Below are 24,268 nucleotides of genomic sequence, written 5' to 3'. Positions count from 1 at the left end.
GGGCCCCACAAAATCCAGCAGTTATACTATTTAGGCCCCTGTAGTATGAATAATTCTAATATTTATATTAGTTGTATGCCTGAGATTTAAATGAAAACCACAAAAACGTGCAATTTGGGTAAATATTTTTCTAAATATCTGCTTCTCTTACCTCCATAAAAATGGTTTAGTCCGACCTAAAGTATGTATTAATTATTCAGTCAGAGTCAGTGACAAACATCAGATGGACCCAATAAAATTGTAAGTCCCGCCCCAGCTCGTGAACAGAACCAATCAGAGTTGAGGCGGCAGCCTGAAGTTAACGATGAAGTTGGTGGAAGAGCAGGAGAGTCAGGAAACTGACTGAAAAATTTCGGGGAAAAGAAAACAAATCAGGGAACCAGAAATGCCAGGAAAAGACGGAGAGGGAGGCAAGGAGAGTGGTTGTATCCCAGTCGATCAAGACGTTCTTAAAGACCGGTTATATTTCGCTGGGAATTAGAAAACTTCCGTCTACAGTCTGCCGTGTACAGTCATTTTTTTATTATCGGTGCGCACCAAAATCGACCGAATGATTACGTGGTCTAAATTCCTGTCTTTTTAAAGTATTGTAACTAGAGTTTTAAAAAAATTGCACGAGTCAAGACGCATTGCATTATGCATCTGACCTGCCGGCTGATGATATTTAAAACATCGAGAAAACACGAATAAAACACACTGCACTTGGATGAATAAATGTATTCGCTTATTTAATAATATTACCAGTTCCATATTATCTTTATTAAAAAATAAGACAATGAATGGTTTTATTTTTTGAATTAGACTGCATTCTTGTCAATTTTTTAAATGTTTACTTTTTGATTTATGAATTATAACAGACTGATGGGGAATTTTTTTTATTACTTTTTAAAAATTGGTTTTATTATTATTTAACAATTTCTTGCTTTTTTATTAGTTGTAATTTTTATATAAACATTTAACTTTTAAAATAAAGGTTTTACAACAACATCACCATCTTCTGTTATGTGGGCCTCCATGTTCATCTATTGTACAGTATATGATATTGGTGGAGGGTGGTGGGGGCCCACATCAATATTTTTTCAGGGGGCTCCGAATCCTCTAGCTACGGCCCTGTGCATTGGTATTTTACAATATTTCTAAATGTAATAATAAAATGCGACTTTTTTTCCAGCAAATTCAGCTTTAAGTCACAGGAATAAATTACATTTTAAAATATATTTGAATAGAAAACAGTTATTTGAAAATGTAATAATATTTCACAATATTACTGTTTTTACTGTATTTTTGATCAAATAAATACAGCCTCGCTGGGGATAAGAAAATTCTTTCAAAAACAAAAATCTTACCAATCCCAGGGAATATGTATAAAAAAACGGCATTACATATTCTATGTATATAATTATTACCTTCTTATATGTAAATGGATGGTTCCTGGCCAGATAAAGTTACAATACTAACCAAAGTTATTCCTAAAAGTGAAAATTTCACCTTGTGAGACTAAAAGCCCTTTGATACAGTACGTGGCAAGCTGAAGCTTCTCTTGTGTGTTCTGCTCCTTATCTGACGTGTTGAAGACACCAAAGTCATGCTGCATCTTTGACAGGTCTCTGTCTATTGCAGACTGTCATTGTCAAGCAGATACAGGAGAGACTGTTTATGGCAGTTTATGAAAGCTGCTGGTAAGGTACAGTAAACAGAATCTCTCAGTACTGCCGATATTCAGTATCATCTTGCTTCCACTGGGACTCTGATGTGAAATCAAGAGGAAGGTTTGCACAATTTCAAATGTGGTAATGTTGTGTTTGTACAGACTATGATCTGTCCAATGACATATGGCTCATTTCAGTGTTTTATCAACATGTAATTAGTCATGAGGCGTGCTATTAAAGTTTCTCTCGATGGGCGTCACTCACCAATCCCCTCGTTGGGAGAGTGCAGGAGCTCCATAAGAGGTGCAGATGCTCCTTCTGCGTCAATCATCTCAGCAGACTGCTTATCCAGAGCGAGTTCACACAAAACACCGGCGGACACGCGCTTTATGTTCTCAACGTATGAGTACAGAAGCTAACAGGAAAGAGGAAGTCAAAGGATGAGAGGGGTTTCACAGTTGTCTTATCACACCCACTTTATTCAAAGCTTGTCATGTGACACACTAGATTTGCAATGATGATCAATGATATTCGCTTCACCTGTGAATGGTCATGATGTTTTGGCTCATCAGTTTATATAACCATATGTCCTTTTGAGACATTTTAGTTTTGTTACTTAGCAAAATATTTTGTTAAAGTCCCCCTGTGGTGAAAATCAGGTTTTTAATGTTGTTTATACAGTATGCATGTCTATGTGGTGTTTTTAATATGATTTAAGACAAACCATGTGCAAAGTCATAAGTCGACAGCATTGCTGTGTATTTTCTCCTTAAAACTGCAGTGAACCAAAGACCGTCTCAAAAACGCGGTTTGAAATCGCTGGTGTTTCTGAGGTGGTCACAGACTACCTTGTAACCAATCACGTCAACGAGTGGATCTGTGAGCTGGGCTGCGTCCTGCCTCGACAAAAAGTTGCAAAACGTTTTTTTAAATGGAAACGGTGGTGCGTTAAATACCGTTCTGATGACGCAAGAGTTGCAACTATGGCAGCTGAGAAGGCCATTCTTTGTGTTCTTTTTGAAGAATTTTCGGAGCCTGATGAAATCGGTATAAATCCATGTTTAATACTGCAAAATACGCTCGATGTTACAGTCACTGCCCTTGCCGTCCAGAATAAAAGAGAACATCCCAATCGAGTGAAGGGATTTGTGGAAACTGGTTCCAAATTATTGTGATCCAATATTTGGCTCGCATTTCAAGACGAGAAGACAAACATGTCTTCTAATATCTTCAATTGTTGCGTATACCGAGCTGCAGCGGACACATTCGTAAACGACTTTATTTGGACACATTGTGCGAGCTGTCTCTTTAATACCGCGTGGTTTATATATACGTTGCTGCTGATTGGGCTGAGATTTTTGAAACACCCACCAAACAAGAGAAAACGTATCTGTTTCCAGGAAACATGTCGTTCAACCCGGAAACGGTAGCAAAACGTTGTTTGAGCTTGAAGCCCCCCGAAGTGAGTGCGTGGAGGCAGGGCTCATTTGCATATTTATAGAACCGCATATACTAAATAAGGCAAGGGTGTAAAATTCAAGTTATTTTAATGCATGAAGAATTTTTTTTTCAAGGAAAATCGTTTAATATGTCACTTTGGTAATTTTTAAGTGATAAAATTATTGACTGCAGGGGGACTTTAAAAACCTACTGTGCTTCAACTCAGTTACAGTATATAAATTAAGCTTAATTAGTTGTATTTAAGTTAATATATTCAACTTTATTACTGTGACCCAATTAAAATTATTCATTTTTTTGTGCCAGAAAAGGCTGACTCTTATTAAATCATAAATAATATTATCTAACAGTTATGCATTAAGGGTATTTCGTTTTTTAAAGACGTTTTTTAAGAGAACTACTTTTTAAAAGAGTAGCTTGACTATAGTTTAAACGAAAGCTTAAACCTGTAGTTTAAACGTAGCTTCCCCAAAACTGGTAGTGTAATATAAACATGGACAAATGCACAAAAACAAACAGCAGCCAGACACCCTGCAGTCATCATCGCACCACAACACCCACACATCACAACACACACAGATGAACCAGATTCACTGCCAGGAATGCCATAAGTTGGTTCAGTACTTGCACAAACAGAGGAATGGTCTGCATGCTGGCGATTTCCCCTCGGTTGATCGGATCTCTGGCCAGTATATGCAAAGCGCCTGTACAGCCTTCCACAATCTCCTCCATTCGCACGCCATCCTGTGAAAAAAAGAGCGAAAGTGAGAAGAAAACATTAACTCCAACACCAGAGGGACCTGGTCTATGACAAATACTGGGGCCTTGATGCTAATTGGATTGTATTTTAACCTCCCTTTGGAGGCTCCAGCCTATATGTGAGGGTGAATAAAGAGGCCAACTAGGATGTATGGAAAATCCATGCACAGGTAGAAAAACCCTCAAATGCACCTGATAGGTCTGCTGGGCCCCTGAGCCGTGTCTTTGAGTTTCCTGATGAGCTTTCAAAAGCAGGTTGACCAGTCGAGGGATTGTCCCAGATTCCCTCAGAGGCGCCTGATTGGCTGGACACAGGGCCAAGTTGCGAATCAAGCCCACTGTGGCCTATAGTGGGAAAGATGTACAGCATATAAACTACTGTTCATAACATTCTTGGCAACTTCTTTATTCAATTATTTTCTTGTTGTTTTCTTCTGCTCAAAAATGGATTAATGCAATGGTTTCCAAAAAAATTCTTAAAATGCCTAAAACCAGTGAATAAATAAACAAGGATCATCAAATACAGTAGCTCACATACTTTGGTTTTGAATCAATTTGATGGGAGATTTGATGAGTTTTTATTGAGATAAAAAAAAACAGTTTATAAAAAATGAGTTTGCTCTGTTTCATGTGAAATATATAGTTTATATACACTCACCGGCCACTTTATTAGGTACCCCATGCTAGTAACGGGTTGGACCCCCTTTTGCCTTCAGAACTGCCTCAATTCTTCGTGGCATAGATTCAACAAGGTGCTGGAAGCATTCCTCAGGGAGTTTGGTCCATATTGACATGATGGCATCACACAGTTGCCGCAGATTTGTCGGCTGCACATCCATGATGCGAATCTCCCGTTCCACCACATCCCAAAGATGCTCTATTGGGTTGAGATCTGGTGACTGTGGAGGCCATTTTAGTACAGTGAACTCATTGTCATGTTCAAGAAACCAATTTGAAATGATTAGAGCTTTGTGACATGGTGGAAGTAGCCATCAGAGGATGGGTACATGGTGGCCATAAAGGGATGGACATGGTCAGAAACAATGCTCAGGTAGGCCGTGGCATTTAAACGATGCCCAATTGGCACTAAGGGGCCTAAAGTGTGCCAGGAAAACATCCCCCACACCATTACACCACCACCACCAGCCTGCACAGTGGTAACAAGGCATGATGGTTCCATGTTCTCATTCTGTTTACGCCAAATTCTGACTCTAACATCTGAATGTCTCAACAGAAATCGAGACTCATCAGACCAGGCAACATTTTTCCAGTCTTCAACTGTTCAATTTTGGTGAGCTCTTGCAAATTGTAGCCTCTTTTTCCTATTTGTAGTGGAGATGAGTGGTACCCGGTGGAGTCTTCTGCTGTTGTAGCCCATCCGCCTCAAGGTTGTGCGTGTTGTGGCTTCACAAATGCTTTGCTGCATACCTCGGTTGTAACGAGTGGTTATTTCAGTCACTGTTGCCCTTCTATCAGCTCGAACCAGTCTGGCCATTCTCCTCTGACCTCTGGCATCAACAAGGCATTTCCGCCCACAGAACTGCCGCTCACTGGATGCTTTTTCTTTTTCGGACCATTCTCTGTAAACCCTAGAGATGGTTGTGCGTGAAAATCCCAGTAGATTAGCAGTTTCTGAAATACTCAGACCAGCCCTTCTGGCACCAACAATCATGCCACGTTCAAAGTCACTCAAATCAACTTTCTTCCCCATACTGATGCTCGGTTTGAACTGCAGGAGATTGTCTTGACCATGTCTACATGCCTAAATGCACTGAGTTGCCGCCATGTGATTGGCTGCTTAGAAATTAAGTGTTAACGAGCAGTTGGACAGGTGTACCTAATAAAGTGGCCGGTGAGTGTATATATATATATATATATATATATAGTTTAAATATGACCGTTAGCTGACACTTTTCTTAAAATGCCTAAAACTGAAATAAATAAATAAGTAAATAAATAAATATCTCAGATAATTTGGTTTTGGAAGATTTTGATGAGTTAATATTCAGATGTGTGATTTTGATTGCAGTCTTTGGTATCTTGGCATTTGGCAAAGTTGAGGGTTCGTTTACACGACACTGTTTTTAACTAAAAACGGAAAACTTTTTATACGTTTTGGCTGTTCTTTTAAACGACAACTGCGTTTTGGCAGCCTGAAAATGCAAGCGTGTGAAATCCGGTTTCAAAGAGAAAGTTCTTGAAAATGATACCATTAACAACAAAAATGTAAATTTGTGAAAACGGTGACATCATGCACATGCGTATTACGTGTTCAGTATATAGGCACGTAGTGTTTCTTTACAAATTGACATCGCCAACTACTGGCCTGGCATGAATCTTACAGTGTTTTTAGTTGTTTTCCCGGATCCTTGAGAGCGGGGATTGTTTTGACAACGTTTTTTATTTTTGAATTACCAAATAAATTATTGGGATCGCATAGCTCACATAATTTGGTTTTGTAAGAATTTGATGAGTTTATATTCAGGTACATGATTTTGATTGCAGTCTTTGGTTTCTTGGTAAAGCTGAACACAGTTGTTGAGAAAAATCTGAGAAACAAGGGCAAAAAAGCAAGCGAACATCTCTCCAAATCCCAAAATGTTCTCTCCTATGAATCTTAATGCTGTCTGTGAAAAACAATATTAGTTAAATTCCCTTAAACACAATGAACCGTGACCCACTTCTGTACCTCTATACCTATACAAAAAGTCATAACCTAAATCTAAACACAACTGTGGTGAATTCCTCAATGTTCAGCTCCACTGTAATTCCATTCCTCAAAGCTGTCATCATCTCGAACAAGTGACTCAAAGTGCTGACTGGCGAGTGAAACTCACGCACTGACATCAATATGAGCAACTGAGCGAGGTTACTCGCAACAATGTTTTTTTAATTAAAAAATTGAGCTGAATACAAAGTTTAGGTTGAGATGCTTGATGTAAGTGCATGTAAAACTGTTTATGGATGCATCAATGCACACGCGAGTCTTTGTAGGTGAAATCACCTGTATGTCACTCCACAATGTAGTTCAGTGGAAATGTCATGCGTTTAAGTGAGGAGTCATTTAGCTTCTGCCTAATCATCTGTGCACAAACAGCATTGCGTAAACGCTTAATTTCCTACGGCCTCCTTCACAACGCATCATTAGTCCACAACGTTCCTCTGCTGATTAGAGAACGCCTGCTGATAGAGCGGATCTCTGCAGGGCGGGACGGCAAGACACGTCAAGTGCCAGAAACCTCTCCAAATGGAAGTAGGAAGAAACACGATGCGATGCTTTCCAGACATCGGGGAATCATGTGTGTTGCATTAGTGATCTGTCTTCCCCACCCTGTCTGGGTGCAACCAAAGCCATCAGCCAAAGTGTACAGAAGGTTCGCACATTTTGTTTGTGAAATTGTCTGGTTTCTACATAGAGGCATTTTAAAATGAATAGTTCTGACACTAAATGAGTCAGATAAATGATCAATTTGGTCCATACTACTTTACAGTTAGGCTATAGCTATATTGGCGCTTTGGGCACAAGAAAAGCGCAATATAAATAAAATGTATTATTATTATTATATTACTGGGAAGAATATTATTCATTCTGATTATCATTCTGATTAATTTATTATGATTATTATTCTTCATGAATGTAACTTTTTATTGAATAGTGGTATCATATTGTTGTTGCCGCAATTTAATAAAAGCAATAGGCCACAAGATTACTGTTGATTACAGGGATTATAATGGAGTGACTGTAGTACAGAATTCTTATTGCTTTATAATGCTCAAAAATGGAGAGCAAAATACAAACTCGCTTCCAAAACAAAACATTATAAGTATTTTTTTAAATTAAAATCAATAAATCAATAGATTAAAAAAAACTGCTGTCAAACTAGATTAATTGTGTCTAACATAAAAGTTTGTTTACATAATATAGGTGTGTATATATATTATTATATTTATATATATTATATGTTTCTCTGTGTGTGTATGTACTGTATATAAACAGTATTTTTCGTTCTTAGTAAAATCACTGTAATGCAGTCTCTCATGGTTCACTGATTTACTTAAAGGTGCATTCATTTAAAATGTTTAACAGGTTTAAAAAAAAATGAATAGCACTTTTGAAAAGTGATAGCATCAAATGGTACCATCAGTAGTCTAATAAATAAAAGTGGTTTGATTTTTACACAGGCCAGTTGAGATTACATTAGCAGCCCAATACTTCTCACTTCATCTTGTTAATCTTATTGGACACTTTCGTTTGCAGAATATATTAATGCCTATCTACGGCTTAAAAAAGCAAATGGCACTGAAAATGCGAAAACGTGGCGGTGTGATATTGGTAAGCTCATCATATATAGAAACAAATCAGTGAGTGCACCGCAGCGGAGAGCAACACAAAACATCTGAGTAAAATAAATCAATGTAAACACTTTATAGACTTCCTATTAAGCCAGGTTGATTTTTTTTTTAGGAATTTCTGCATGCAGAATGTGAGGGAAAATAAAAGCCTGGCATTGTCGTTCTTCTGGATCGATACACACGTGCTGAACCGATCACAGCACACACACACACACACAGGTTTCTGCTCCAACGGTCTGATACGATTAAGCGAGAGATCATGCGTGCCGGGAGCCCGCGCTCACAGAGAGACAATCAAGAGTCCGGCCCACCACAAATCAGAGAGACAATTACACTCGCTACGACCTTCTGATTCGACAAAGCTTCAAGGGCTTTGACTAGCATGGAGACATTGACAAGATAAATAATCGTGAGGTTAATTTTAGAAGTGCAAAGGAAAACTGACTGACTTTTTAATTTTCATGGAAGTAAAGGAAGTTGTTTTTTTCACATATTCAAATATTGAGGGGAAAAGTTTAGTGTCAGTAAGGTTTTGAGTTGTTTTGTTCTCTTATTCTCACCAAGGCTGCATTTATTTGATCCAAAAATATAATAATAAAAAAAGTAATATAGTGAAATTAATACAATTGAAATGAACTGTTTTCTATTTGAATTCATTTTAAAAATGTAATTTATTCGTGTGATGTCAAAGCTGAGTTTTCAGCATCATTACTCCAGTCTTCAGTGTCACATGATCCTTCAGAAATCATTCATTTGCTGCTCAAAGAACTTTTCTTATTATTCAGGATTCTTTGATGAAAAGAACAGCATTTGTTCGAAATAGAAATCTTTTATAACATTATAAATGTGTTTGTTTTCACTTTTGTTTAATTGAATGCATCCTTGCTGAATAAAAATATGAATGTTTTAATAACAAAAAATCTTACCAACCCAACTTTTGAACGGTAGTGAATCACAATACAAAGAGTCTCGCCCCAAATTGATTGGATGAGCTATAATATTTGCATAAAGTTCAGTTAAGCTTTGTATTAGTAGAAAACCTGTGGTATTTTCGAATTACCATGCTTTCCACCCTCATATCCCCCTGAGACGAGAGATTTATGTATTTTTTGTCTGGAAAAAATCCTCAGATGACGCAAAAATCGTCATTTTGCGTCATCGGAGGATTTTTTGGTCAGAGGCTAAAGACTACAGTCAGTAGTAGGGGCTGTCCCGCATGTTCTCAACCCGCCCATAGAGGGTGGGATCTCACTCACAGAATGTACTCATAGTGTCAGCCATCTTTTTTTTGGAAGCTAAGCTAGCAGGCTCTTGTTCTGTGGAGAAAGCTGAGTAGTAGGGGTTACCATCCTCTTTTTCCCAGACATGTCCGGCCGTCGATGTCCGGGATTCAGCTTTTGCTTTCTGCAGTCGCCATTCATTGTTTACATGCACACCTTTTCTTTCAATCTAACTGAATTCATTCTGATTGGTGAATCTGAATGTAGTGTTTACATGAACGCTAAACAAGTGATCAGTTGATGTGCGTTTTAACATTGCTAAGAAAATTCCCGCTCCTCCTCTGTGTGTGTTGTTGTTTAACTACTGCGCTCTGTTACCGGTAGGCGTGGCCTCCTAGGGCAGCGAAGCAAGTGCATTCTGGGAGTTGGTGTCTTTCATCCACATAAGCCAAAAAAACATTTTCTGGCTTTTCTCAGTCTAGAAAGCTCCAAATTCAAAAATAATTTCATATTTCTTCTACATAAATGACCTATTTTAAATACACATTCATCTTTCCAGAGGTGAAGTATCCCTTTAAGTAACGTAAACAAAGATGAGCAAAAACAGTAAAAAATGTATTGCTGGTTAGTTCATGTTAGATAATACATTAACTAATGTTTAAAAAATGAACCTTATTGTAAAGTGTTACCATTACACTTCTTCCGTGAAACACAAATGTATTTTACCCTGGCATCCTGACACAAGGCTCTGCTGCTTTCAGTCCATGTATGGCAGAGATCCCTTGCATATGATGCTCGAGGGCTCTTTTATTGTTCCGGCTAGTGTCCTCAAAATTATGCTGAAGCCCCGGAGGAGCGTAGGAGTGCCGCTCAATGACTAAGATCCGGCACCAAATCAGCTTAACAAGAGAGGCAAGTCTCAGCATTCTTCCACATCAAAGCCACGCAAGCCCTGCACCCAGATGATTCAAATCTGACCTTTCAATTCAAACGCCAGAGAGGGCTTTCAAATTGGCAGCAATTCAGACACACACACATACACACACACATACAGACCTTCACCACAGGCCAATAGTGCGGCTGACCCAAGAGCTTGGTGATGGCGGGGATGCCGTAATGCAGACGCACTGCATTCTGGGCCAGCTCTGCGTCGGGGTGACGGCTCGTGAGGTGACGCAGGGCACAGACCGCCGGCTCGGCCACGTCCTCCTTCTCTCCGGCTCGAAGCACGGCGTGAATCAGGGACTCCACCCCGCCGCTCTGAGTGACCAGGGCCTTGTTGCGTGCGTTGTTGCAGGTGAGGTTTGACAGGATGCCAGTAGCGCAGGTCAGCATGTTCACGTCATCCGAGCCCAGCTGACTCACTAAGATATGCAGGAGACCATCCAGACCTTCCTGTATCGACAGGAAACAAGAATTCAATACATTTCAAATACATTTGGGGTCTGTAAGGATTTTTGAAGGAAGTCTCTTATGCTCACCAAGGCTGTATTTACTTCTTTCTATTTAATATATTTTATATATAGGATTTTCTTTCTCCCACAACTTTTATTCTCTCAGGACATTTATAGCAGAATGTTTCAATTAAAGTGAAAGGTGATCACAAGATTTTCTGTAAATAACAAATTAAAATAACTTAAATGTCAGTCTGTCTCTAACATAGAGCTTCAGAAGTCCTGCAATATAGTGGATGAGTCATATGAACCACTTTTATGATGCTTTTAGGCTTCCTTTTTGGCTTATTTGGAGCTTGATATGCCTAATGAACCAGAGAAGTACTTTAATCTACTGTACTCAAGGATGGTGAGTAGGATTTTTTTTAAAATGTTTTTGAAAAAAGTCTCTTATGCTCACCAAGGTTGCATTTATTTGATCAAAAATTGTAAAAAAAAATATATATATATATATATTTACAATTTAAAATAACGGTTTTCTATTTGAATATATTTTAAAATGTAATTTATTCCTGTGATACAAAGCCTTTAGCATCATTACTCCAGTCGTCAGTGTCACATGATCCTGTGACAAACAGTTGTGTTGTTTAATATTTTTGTGGAAACAGTGACATTTTTTCAGGATTCTGTGATGAATAGAAAGAACAGCATTATTTACATTCATTTGTTATATAATACATTTATTTACTCTCACTTTTGATCAATTTAATGCATCTTTTTGCATTTTTTTTTTTTTAATCTTACCGACCAAACTTTTGATCAGTTGTGTAAGTTAAGGTCCATTGACAGCAAAGTATTATTTTGTGCCTTGTTATTTTTATAAAGAATGTTATAAAACACTTCTAATAAGTCTTGTGTTAAACCTATTATTTAAGCAGCAAAGCTGTTTTAAATCATCATTCTTAGTTGTTTTATGGTTTACGCCATCATGTCGTCATGTCAGCAAAGTTGTAATATTTGATACAACTACACAGAAAAAAAATCATGTTTTTCACAAAACACATATTGGTTACATCTTGGGGTATAATATTTAAACAGTAAGTATTTTAATGCGTAAAGGTCCATTTCTTCTGTAAGTGCATCACTATAACCCAGATATTTGATGTTTCATGCATAAAAAAGATCAGTGACAGTAACAGCGCAAAGATTCACATTAAAAAAAAAACATTTCAAGAATCAGACAGTCAAACCGCTAATTATCACAAATGAAATAATGACCATGATAAGGAACAAATGAAAGAGGAAAGGCAGTGGAGGAAGGAGATAAGAAAGAACGCGGGTGTGTGAAGGATTAGACGGACACACACCGGAATGACGTGAGCTCAAATTCATACATTTAAATTCTAGACACTTTCCGTAAGAGCAGAAGGGGACGCGTCTGTTCATAGTTGTTTTTGTTCTGTGAATTTAATAATAAGGACGAAAATGATAACCTGGTTATCATTAATTGTGTATTTTCTGGGCCACTGAATTCTGAGTAGCAGTAATGAGGGACAAATTGTGTGGAGGTGAGGAATAATTATAAAAACCACAAGTCGCCTGAACTTTAAAAGCATTTGAAAGTACAGAGGAAAAAACGTCAGACTACATGAAAGCCTTTTCATGTCTTTCAAGCTTTGTCTGAGCTGAAATCCTTAGGAGCATTTGCACATTTAATAATTGTACTGTATAATGAAATGCTATTGTAATTTCATTAGTAGGCAAATATACTAATTATCTGTTTTTAAAAGACATTTCACATTCAGCCTAGATTCTTGATTGACTGATTTTCTCTTCAGGATAATTGGGGTAATTTTGTTTCACTTTATGAAGAAATACAGTAACATGGTAAAAACATAAACAGTTTTTCCTTTCAAAAAGAACTGTATTATTAATTCAATTCCATATTTCAGCTGTATTTCCTTTGGAACAGCAGTTATTCTTCAAAGCAATAACAGAGCAGATATATATATATTTTTTAAATAATTGAAATAGCTTCCCTCAACTGAAATCCCGATCTGGGACGGGAGTGGGATCATCCCCCTCGGTTGAAAATGATGGCAACCCCCCCCCCCATCAATCGTCACCACCTTTCTCCCCTTGAGCGTTGATAAGATGATCTGAATTGTTTCTTGGGTTTTGATCAAAAATTCCTAAGGTATTCTGGGTAAGGTTGGGAATCGAAAATCGATCGGATCGGATACGTAAGGTCAGGAATCGGATACTTGTAACAAAATTAAAATTTCAATTCAGTTTTATCGATTCATGTGTGCGCATTTAAATGTGATTTCAAACCATTTTCAAGGGCAAGAAGACGCGAAATTGTCTTAAGTGAACATAAACTTGAAGAGTTTAGAAAGAAAATGCATGTGTAAATGGATCCTGCATGAGGTCTTAAAGTGACAGCAGCCTAATAAACCTTCTCCAGTCTGTGTCATTAACATTAATCAAAGAACAAAAGAAAAATCACTCACTGATCTTGACTTAATAACTTTAATAAGGATTAATCTTAAGGATTACCATTTAATATTAATTTTCGAAATGTATATTAGTTAGTCCAGTTGTTTTTTGCTGTGGTATTTTTGCTAAACCCATAGGAAAATGTTGTGTTCTTTTTTTTTTTTTGAAGGCCGCTGATTTTTGTTCATGGAAATCACCTGTAAAAAAACGTTTTACCAAAAGACACAGTTAAATATGTTTGATATAAATGTTTGACTACATGTTTTTACCTTACTGGGATCGAAACTGGGTACCTATAAGAATTGGAATCGATAAGATGAATTGGAATTGCTCAAATTCAAACGATACCCAAACCTAATTCTGGATGGTTCCTTGCAAGCCCAAGTCAAGTTGTACAATAGTCTGGTCTCATATGGCTTTGGTCTCTTGTTCAGTGGAAATCTTGTTCAGGAGTTTTCACCTGATCCATCATCCATCAGGCAAAAATCCCAGTTGCTTTGAAAAGCAGCTCTTCTCAATAAGCCACACGATGTCATTCATGTTGAGAAATTCACCACTGGTTAAGAGAATAAAATCGCTAACCCAAAGTATGATCAACAATAACAAGCAGCGCTAGCAAACACACGATCTACAGAGTGGAACAGCTCCATTACCTGCTTGGTTGCGGCATCAGAGAGATTCCTCAGGGTCCACAGGCAGTTCTGTGTTAGACGCTGACTCGAACCTGTGAGATGTTGGCCAAGGGCCTGCATACCTCCTGCCAAACGGAGAGAAAAAGGGTTTAGAGTCCATATTTATCGGACTTAGCCACACACACAAAAAAAAGAACAAAACTATTCAGCTACACAACCTGCTCTAAAAAGAAGGCTGTATTTCTCCATGGATTAGCCATTGTCTGCCAAGGGGAGAGAAATGTCTTTTGGAGTCGGTGCAGATAAACTAAAAGCCACATGGCTTAGGAAGATAAAAAGAGGGAAGGAGATTAGGAGACATCCTTGAAAACTGCCTCTCATCCAGTGTTGTAACTACCTGATCCTCAGCGCTTTCTCAAGACGAGCGCCAAAGCTTCATATGGGAAAGGACATAGTCACGCCGTAACTGTAAAGACTTTGATGAGATCAGCCATGGCAGGCGCGATAGGGCGAGATGTTTGAGTCCCACAACCTTTGCCGTTGTATATTTAAGAATTAATTCGCTGAAAGGTCAGAATTAATAAAGTAACATCCATGACTGCTGTGAAGATGTACTGACAAAGGTAGGTCAAAGGTGGGGTTTAACATAAAGATGTAATATTAGTTTTAATGGAAAATTTAATTGAGTTCAATGGCTGAATCAAATATAAATCATGTATTGCTGGGACTGTTTGCACACATGCTCCTGATATGTTGAGGCATGGTGCTCATGTGGATGATGCAGGTTCAAGTTGGGCTCGTAATGTGTCCCGATCCCATTTCCCTACTCTCCCCAACAATTCTGGCAATTGTCTCTCATGATCATAAAAAACATGACAAACATCTGAGAATTTTACAAATAGTGTTTTTTCTAGACTTGGGAAAGTCATGGAATGGTAATAAAAAAGAAAGGTCAAGCTGTGCACAGAAGCTCAGAAAGACAAATCATCTATTAATCTGCATTCAAATCTCATTTGTCTTTTTGGAGCTTTTGCACACAAAACATACACTATACCATTCAAAGGTTTGATGTCAGTATGAATTTTTTTTTTTTTTTTTTAAGAAATTAATACTTTTATTCATCAAGGATGCATTCAATGTATCAAAATTGAGATAACGAGATTTATATGTATTTAATAGTCCAAAATATTTCTATTTCAAATAAATGCTGTTCATTTGAACTTTCTATTCACAAAAGAATCCTGAAAAAAAAAGTATTGCAGTTTCCACAAAAAATATTAAGCAGAAACACTGTTTCAAACTTTGATATTTCTGAAGGATCATGTGACACTTAAGACTGGAGAAATTATGCTGATTTATTACCATCGCAGTAATAAATTACATTTTAAAATACTCTAAAATAGAACATTTAAATTGTAACAATATTTCACAATATGACTGTTTTATTGTATTTTTGATTAAATGAATGCAGCTTTGGTGAGCAAAGGAGACTTCTTTCAAATACATTAATAAATATACCGACCCCAAACTTTTGAAGTGTAGTGTATAATTCAATGTTCAAATGTTTTTATTCAAAGAATTGGCACACGACAAACAAATAAAAATCGCCCCCAGCAATCTCATAAATATGTCTTTTAATAACCATGAATGAATGGAAAAGTCATGGAAATTCATTAATCAAGAAGTGGGGAAAAAAAGATGCAAAAAGCCCCAAACACACAAAAAAATGAGATGCGATATTATAGGGAAATTATACAAAATGCCCAAGAGAACAGTCCTCGGGAATGAAATAAAAGAGATAATAATATTCCTCTAGGGTCTAGGAATAAAAGGAAAAAATTACAAAAGTGAAACAAAGACAAAAGATACACTCACCAGAGTCAACGATAGCCGGCTTGTTGCTCGGACAGACCGAAAGCACCTTCAGGACTCTGCTGGTGGTCCATAGCAGCTTTTCATAGTTGTGGTTTCTCATAATGAACACCAAACTTTCTGGCCCACCATTTGCCAGGATGATCAACTGTGAAGAGAGAACAACAACATGGATTGTGAGACATTCACTCTACAAACTCAATTCCTAAGGCAATGCATTCTCAGTGTTGCCACAGGGGGCGCTGTAATGCACACACACCTTGCTCTCCTGATTGGCGTAAGAGAGCAGCTGCAGGCAGTCTGTGGTGATGGCCAGGAACTTTGGGTTGGACTTTTTCAGAAGGGGGACCATTCTTTGCAGTCCATCGGCCAAACGCACCGCCATCTTGGCTCCCTCCTGGTGCAGTAACAGGTTGTGTAACGTGGTGATGGCATAGAACAGCACTGACTCCATAGGGGAACTGAAGAACGAATAGAATATTTACAACATATGGGTCAAATAGATTGTAATGTCCAGAAACACTAAATATGATGTGAGGGACACTCTTCCTAAAATAAAAAAGCAGCTGCAGATTTTAATGTATACGGACAATACTTACATTTTGTGTAAAAGCAAGTGAGTCATGTGAAATTAAAAGGTTTAAAAATATTTACTTTTATTTAAGCTAATTGTTTATATTTGCTCTAGCCAATGTTGCAAGAAAGGAGATTAACATTATTATTATTAAAATAATAATAATAATTATTATAAAATAAATAATATTTCTAAATTAAGTATTATTATAGACAATCATAATATAATATAATACAATGAAAAATTCACTAAACTATTTTCATACTTGCTTTTTATGTCATATTATTAAAATTAGTGCTTTCAAATCGATTAATCTCGATTAATCGGATCTACCATAAGAGCAAATGCTACCCAAGTATTCGAAGGTTGAGCACGCGAGCTCATTGGCTACTACTGATACAGAACCTATTATCCTGTGCCTATGCCATGTCGGGATGTAAAAAAAAAAAAAAAAAAAAAAAAAAAATTCAGCTACAGTTTACCATTTTCAGAGAAATCAACCTACGAATGGCTTACTTATAGTTGTCTCTGCATATTAAACTGAAAGAGAAAAGAGTGCTTTCACATCAGAAAAATTACACACCTCACCTTTACAGATCTGGGCTTCTATTACAGTGGTTACACGCACCAATTTTTTAAGATCTCACCATGGCATCCTTGATCGTGACATTTCAATACAGGCTGGCTGCACCAAGGAGACTCTCCATGAAACTTAATAAGCTGATACTGTGTCAAAGTTACAGCAGCCCTGGTTGTGTGGTCATAAAGATTCTGCTCTGCTCTATTATCTCAGCATCTGCTATAAATGGGCTTTCTGACAGAGCAAATTTGCCATCACAGTCCAAATATATCTCTAAAATACAGCTCTGCTATGGCCCCTATTACAGGGTGGGGTAGTGGACGTTTTCTTACACAGAGATAGAACTAGACACGTTGTCCTGCTTTAGCATTGCTTAGTCACACAGTGTTCATCAGAATGCACCACAGGTTAGCTCAAGGCATCATTCACAAAATATAAAGGAGACAAAGTGAGCAGAAATTAATGTGCGCCACAATGAGAGGAAAGCTTAACGTGCACACCAAGACTAACACGACTGGGAAAGAAAATGTCAGGTTGACCAGACCCAAAATGGAAGGATTATGGCTTCCCTCCTGAAAATTTCTATGCTAGATACCACTGATTTGGCGATGATCGAGCATGGTCCGTCTGAGGTTCTCTTAGGAACTGTGAGTGTCCATCAAACGTTTACCACTATTCAACCAAAACATGTGTCTGGCCATGAACAGTCAAGGGACTAATTAAAACACAAACGCATCAGACCGTCTAAGCATCTGTCATTCACCATTTTTCTTATATTAGAAATACATAAGTGAACACAGGGTATCTGCATTTTTCCAAGACTGGTAATATAGATTAAAAAATGTGATATTTATTAGCCTTTGGTCAAATGTAATATTCTGAGATGGCTTTGTTTCATTAATTGCCATTTAATTCAATTTCACTTTGTCTTTGCCCAAGCATCCACTGTTACAATGTGGATATTTAATGAAATTATTAAAATAGTCAAAGTCATAGATATCCATAATAAAGGCTAGATGTCTCGTCCGCGCTGCTAGCCAATGGAGGTCGACGTCAGTACCTGGCGGCCATCTTGTCACAGGCAGCTCGCTCACTCGTAACATTGTGTTAATGGTGTATGTACTTTTTAAATAACCATAACTTGCTCAATTTTCTACCGATTTTCAAACGGTTTGGTTTGTTATAAACGTCAGAAATGTAGTTATGACACTGCACACTCATGAAAAATAAGTGTATAAATAATCAACCAAAATTATCTAGCCACGTTAATAACGTTTGTAAGAAACCAAACCGTTTGAAAATCCGTCAAGATTTCAGCAAGATAAGAGTATTTGTGTTCTCACCATACATCAGTACCACAGAGCCCGCCAGAAAGCTAGCCTGTGACAAGATGGATATTTATGGTCAAAGTCCCTTTAAGGCGAGTTATTTCACTCGTCGGCCATCTTTGAAACGCCTCTCGAGCAGCTATTTCAGGCATGCAAGTGAAGCTCCTCTCTATTTAAATGGGGAAACATCAAATTCTCCAAAGCTGTTCACCAAGATTCCGATTTAATTTCATATTTGAAGTCATCAATGAAATCTGACAACAACTATCTCATACGTTTTGTTTCTAAAGGCTCAAATCATGACAAAAAACACGCGTCTCAGGACCATTACTGTTTCTATAAATCGCATGTAGCCACGCCCCTTTTCAGCGCTGCACTCGTTCTTCCGGTTGGTATTTCCACAGCATGAAGGTAAGATCTTACGAATTCATGAATGAACCGGTCCCGGTCTACTGACATATGTTATGACATCCGCTTATAACATTACAATGCTCATGATAGCTTTTCTTAATTCTACAATAAGTCCACTTCACCGATGCCATAGAAATATATGCCATAGAATAGTTCTCCTCGCATTCCTCCAGCGTTCTCCCTGTAAGACTCTCCAATTACCTATCTGTGTTTCCTCACCAGTTAAGCTATGCTGAACAACCTGTTTACATATCCTGGTTCATATGGAAAACGCTTTTTGTGCATACACTCACCTGAGCATGCGCACGAGTGCGGGGATGCCACCCGATTTGAAGATAGCTAGCAGTCCCTCGCGCTGGTGGGACAGGCTGTGCAGGACGCTGGCAGCGCAGCGGGCCGTCTCCAGATCTCCAGTGTTCTGCATGGCCCTCACCACAGCGGACACCATCTGAGGAGACTGCATGAGCACACGACGGGACGCCTCCTTACGCGTCAGCTGGTTCACAATGAGGGCTGCCTTGTTTACCACCACCTGCCATCGTAAAAGAAAAAGTTTCAACTTTTATGTCTACGCTCTAAAGTTCCAAAAGGGTTTTTTTTTTTTTTTGCAGCGATTCCATAGAAGAACCATTTTGGGTTCCACTAAGAACCTTTCAGGGAACAATTATTAAAAGAACCATTGTTTTAGTGTGAAGAAGATTTTAAAAATCTAAAGAACCTTTTTCCACTATAATGATCCTTTTGTGGAATGGAAATGTTTCATGGATGTTAAAGGTTCTTCATGGAACGATAGATGCCAATAAAGAACCTTTATTATTCACCCTTATTATGCGTTAAAAAAGCCAGCATTGGACCCAGTGGAACGTAAGCTTTGTAAAACAGTCATAACTTAATATTTTACAACTAAAACCATATTGTAACTAAGACGAATCGCTGACGAATGGAGCTTTCACACCGAACGCGAAACGACAAATCGGCTTCGGCTAAATCACATTTTTCATCACAGGTTATGCATTTGGAAGTTTTTTCTGTTTACGATCATTTGCGGCACAACAGCATTAATTTAAAGCAGCACTAAGTAGGAATTCCGTTTTTGTCAAACAGCGACCCCTAGAGTCGCTGTGGAGTACTTGTACTGTCGTGAATAGCACTCACGCAGAGATGGCTCGCACTCACGGCCGGATCCCCTCCCCCTGTACACCGGTACCTGTTCAGTAGGATGGACGCTGTAACGAGTGGAAATAAGGTGTGGCCCCTTTAAGAGCTGCGCGCCCTGTTTAACTGTCGGCAGTCTGTATTGTATGTGCGCCTCGAACACCACATGTATACGGCGCCGGGTTATTTCTGTTTGATGCTCATTTTATCAGAATTTTATCAGATCTGTTTTTTTGCCGTAAAGCAATTCGTTACCTCGCGAGACCTGATATCACACGATACTTCCTAACACTGAGGCCGGCCGGCCCGCCGGCCCAAAGTTGCAAGGGTGGTTTTGCGGCTCACAGGCACCAGGGGGGTGCGAGACGACCACCATTCAACACGAAATCAGTAATATAAACATTACAATGACTCCAAAGCTGTTCGGTTAAGGTAAAAAAGTTACTTAGTTCACCTTTAAGTTTGGTACTACACCAGAAACACACAATATCTATAATGCTTACAAGAATACATCATAAAATGTAATGAGAGGTACAATTAGCATCAAGCTACACTTCACAATTAATGTATTATTCAGATTTTTGCTCAAAACCCACTTTGAATCATAATTAAGGGCTTACAATACTTCCGATTGTGATCAAAAGTGCATTTTGATTATATAATAGGCAATCATGCATTATGTGAAGTGTTATAATGAACTGAACACTACCTGCTTGTATTTCTCAATTTCAAACATTTGTTCATTGTTGTAAAAATACCCCGAGCCGCATGAAAAACACATACAGTATATCGTCGTAATCATTATGTCTATTTGGCTTCATGTTTCATCTGAAACGTTTCTCTCAATTCTTTATGTGCGAAAGGGCACGAGTTATGAACATGACTGACAGATCTAGAGCGAATGTGCTCTCTGACTCATAACACTCGTGCGCCGTGGAGGAAAACGGACAGTGCTCTTCAGATCGCATAATTCAGTGGAAAATTAATAGAAATGATTTTCTGTATACAGAAATATTCAAGTAAACATGAGAATAAATCTATTCTCAGACAGCAGTGATAACAAGAACTCAACATCCATTCTCTTCTCTCTTCCAGAAAACGTTTCTTCTGTGTTTACACGGGTTTTCAAAACAGCGCCACCACTCTCGCACTTTTGTGCAACAGCAGCGGCTCGGGTAAGCTCAAATCTAATTGGACGGCTCGTTCCATCGTGGGGGCGGCGGGGACAAAAAATCGACACTGTTCGAAAAAATAAATCTCGCTTTATCGCGCCACAATTGATCACGCCTGTTGTGAAAAGCTCCATAGGGATCTATTGTTTTAATTCGGGAGCGCCATCGCGACTAACATTCATGCCGAATTATTGCGTTCAGTGTGAAAGGCCCTTTACCATGTTTTTAAAAAGCTATTACTACATTTCCCACCTTTTTATTAATTGAAAATTTGAGAAATTCTTTGCAAGAAATTTTTGTATTTTGATAGCCTTCACACATTTCATTTTCGTACTAAAAATGATGAATTTTTAAAGAAATTTGAATGCCACTTCTGGGTCAAAATGGACCCGAATGCATTAGCTGGGTTAAGAGTGTATCAAGTCTAGTAGAAGTGATCTGTCAGTCCAACCATATTGTTCCCATGATCCTAAATAAGCCGAGTGTTTTCAGTCATTCGTTGCGAAGTCTTGTATCTGTGTTACACTGCAACTTTGAGTGGTGTCTTGGTTTTTGATTCTCTAGCCATTGTTCTGGATTACCCTGTTTGCTTGTTTTTTTTTGTTTTTGTTTTTTAAGTTACAGAATTTGCTTGTGTTTCTTGGATCTTGTTTTATGTTTGACCCTTTGCTTGTTATATTGATTATGATTCTGGATGTCCCAACAAAGCTGCATTTGGATCTTCAGCCCAAGTCTCGGAGCAATTCGTAACACATATGTATTTTGCTTAAAGAACAATATTTTACAATTGGTGACTCAAGTCAGTATTAAAATTCTTCAATGTAAACAAATAAAAATGCTCTAAAAAATTATGTATTAATACACAAAAACATACAAACATATGCTTAATTATACACATGGCATGAATAGAAAAATTAACAAATATGGTAATTGCTAATTGTTTTTAGAATTGCATTGGTTGCATGCTCTTGGCAGCCAGTAATTTAAGTTGGAAAACAGATAATATTTCCGCAACAATTGTTTTCCACAATATATATCGTAGCACTTTTTACTCTCTCTCTTGTTTCACTTTATTTCTCCTTCCACAATTCTGGCCCTTTTCATTACCCTTTTCTTTCTGCATCTCATATCACAGTGTGCGCACCCGGGTTTAGTCTCTGAGAATGACAGCTACTAAGTCAAAACTTTTGTAATTTCACTCTAGATCATTTTGCTGATGTGGGATATCAACAGAACAAAAGCTACTGTACAGCCTTTTGCAGAACTGTACTGTTTTATCTCTGTTTTCTTAAAAGTCTTCAGCACAAAGCTTTGTTTTTTTCATAATTAACTGACGGCATTTTTAAACAGGCTTTACTAGATTCCCAGCCTCAAACACGCATGTTTAATTAAAAGGGTTTCGTGTGATGGTTGTGTCTGAACGTTGTACCTGGTCGTCATCGGCCAGCAGTTTGGTGAGCTCTGGTACGGCACGTGTGGCCAGCTCGGCATCGTCCTGATAGTTGATGAGATGTACGATGGCTGTTTTCAGCAGCTGCGAGGGCTCGGCCAGTCTCTGGACATTGGTCGGCTGGTCTGGATTGTTCTGTGTGGTGAGCACCGTCTCTCCCTCCACTAGCGTCTCGGGGAACATGGCTGCACGCACTCTCTGGGCTCGAGTTAGACTGTATTGAGCCTCAACGTCTGAGTACAGAGAGAGAGAAATAAAAGAGTCATATTGAATTATTTGAACACTGTTAAGAGGTGATCTTATGAATAATAATAATAATAATAATGAGCACACTTAATTTTGGAAATAGTGTGCTATTATTAATACTATAATTTATTTATTTAATGTTATTATTGTTAAAAAATAATAACCATAATAAACCATAATAACCATAATAACAGCCATAATAAATAATAATAATAGTTATAGTAATAATAATAATAAGCAGACTTATAACACTAGATGTGTTATAATAAAATTGTGCTATTATTATTACTATTATTTATTTATTTAATAATGATTATGATTATTATTGTTGTTGTTATTAATATGTATAAATAAATAATAGTAATAATACTACTAATAATAATAATGATTGTTATTGTTGTTATTAAATAATATTACTAATAATAATACTAATAATATATTATGGGTATTAATATTAAATCATATAAATAAATACATAGATGAGGATGATGAGGATGAAAAAAACCCGAAATAATAAGCACACTTAATTTTTGAATGTATTTTTAAATGTAGGTTTGCAATTTTTTGTTACTATTATTTATTTATTTTATAATAACAAATATTATTAATTTTATTATTATTAAAAAACAACCATGATAAATAATAGTAATACTTATATTCATAGTAATAATACAAATAATAATAATAGTAATAATAATAATGGCACTTCATTTTTTAATGTATTATTACATGTGTGATAATAAAAGTGTGCTATTATTATTATTACTATTATTTAATAATGATTATTATTGTTGTTATTTTTATTAAATAATATAAACATAATAATATAACAACAATAATAATATGGGTATTATTATTAAATAATTGAAAAATAGATGATGATAATAATAATAATAGCATACTTTACATTTAATAATAGATCAAAAATTAAATGTGCTATTTTTTATGATAAAAAGAAACACATTTTTGCTTCACACAATAATAACAATAACAACAATATTACTAAATAATAATTATTAAATACATGCGTTAAAATTATTACTATTATTATTATTATAACTACATTGATTAGTTCTTCCACCAATTACTATAATTAATTATATTTTGCATAATATATATTAGATATGCAGACTTAGCGCATTAAAGGGGTCATGAACTGCATTGTTTTATTGTTTCATAATGTTTTCTGGGGTGCATTTATAATGTTAGTATGATTTTTACTTCAAAAATGGCCTAATTTAGCATTTTCTACCCTGATTTTAGCCCTCTGAGTCCAGAACTCAGTCAGTGATAAACAGACACACGCGCTGTTTGATTGACAGCTACAGCTATTGTAAACGGAGCGTTCTTTGATCGCTTTCTATAATTCAATCAGTTTAAATAACAGATTATTTACACCCTACTAAGAGAGACAATGTGAAGTTGACCGTTTAGTCACTTTTAGGTTTGATTTACTGACAGGACGCAGAACATCTGACTGTAGCTACATGAATCATTACATCAGAAATCACTGGTA

The 24,268-nt window shown here is 37.2% G+C and overlaps 1 protein-coding gene across 1 annotated transcript in view; it reads right to left on the bottom strand.

Moving 5' to 3' along the window:
• Positions 1-1,905: 1,905 nt before the first annotated feature.
• The window catches only part of jupb (junction plakoglobin b), a 41,625-nt gene continuing 19,262 nt past the window's right edge, over positions 1,906-24,268 (bottom strand). Inside the window, exons 4-12 of the mRNA XM_056257771.1 lie at positions 22,486-22,739; positions 19,023-19,261; positions 16,096-16,297; positions 15,840-15,984; positions 13,986-14,089; positions 10,496-10,834; positions 4,059-4,211; positions 3,732-3,851; positions 1,906-2,064 (exon numbers count right to left, since the gene is read on the bottom strand). Coding sequence (XP_056113746.1) covers positions 1,906-2,064; positions 3,732-3,851; positions 4,059-4,211; positions 10,496-10,834; positions 13,986-14,089; positions 15,840-15,984; positions 16,096-16,297; positions 19,023-19,261; positions 22,486-22,739 — 1,715 coding nt within the window. The remainder of the gene's footprint in view (positions 2,065-3,731; positions 3,852-4,058; positions 4,212-10,495; positions 10,835-13,985; positions 14,090-15,839; positions 15,985-16,095; positions 16,298-19,022; positions 19,262-22,485; positions 22,740-24,268) is intronic.

The sequence above is a fragment of the Rhinichthys klamathensis genome, unplaced genomic scaffold, assembly GCF_029890125.1.
Source record: "Rhinichthys klamathensis goyatoka isolate OS25496 unplaced genomic scaffold, OSU_Roscu_1.1 h1tg000144l_1, whole genome shotgun sequence".
In the NCBI taxonomy this organism is placed as follows: domain Eukaryota; kingdom Metazoa; phylum Chordata; class Actinopteri; order Cypriniformes; family Leuciscidae; genus Rhinichthys; species Rhinichthys klamathensis.
The sequence above is the reverse complement of the archived record's forward strand: the minus strand, read 5'-3'. Positions and strand labels throughout refer to the sequence as shown.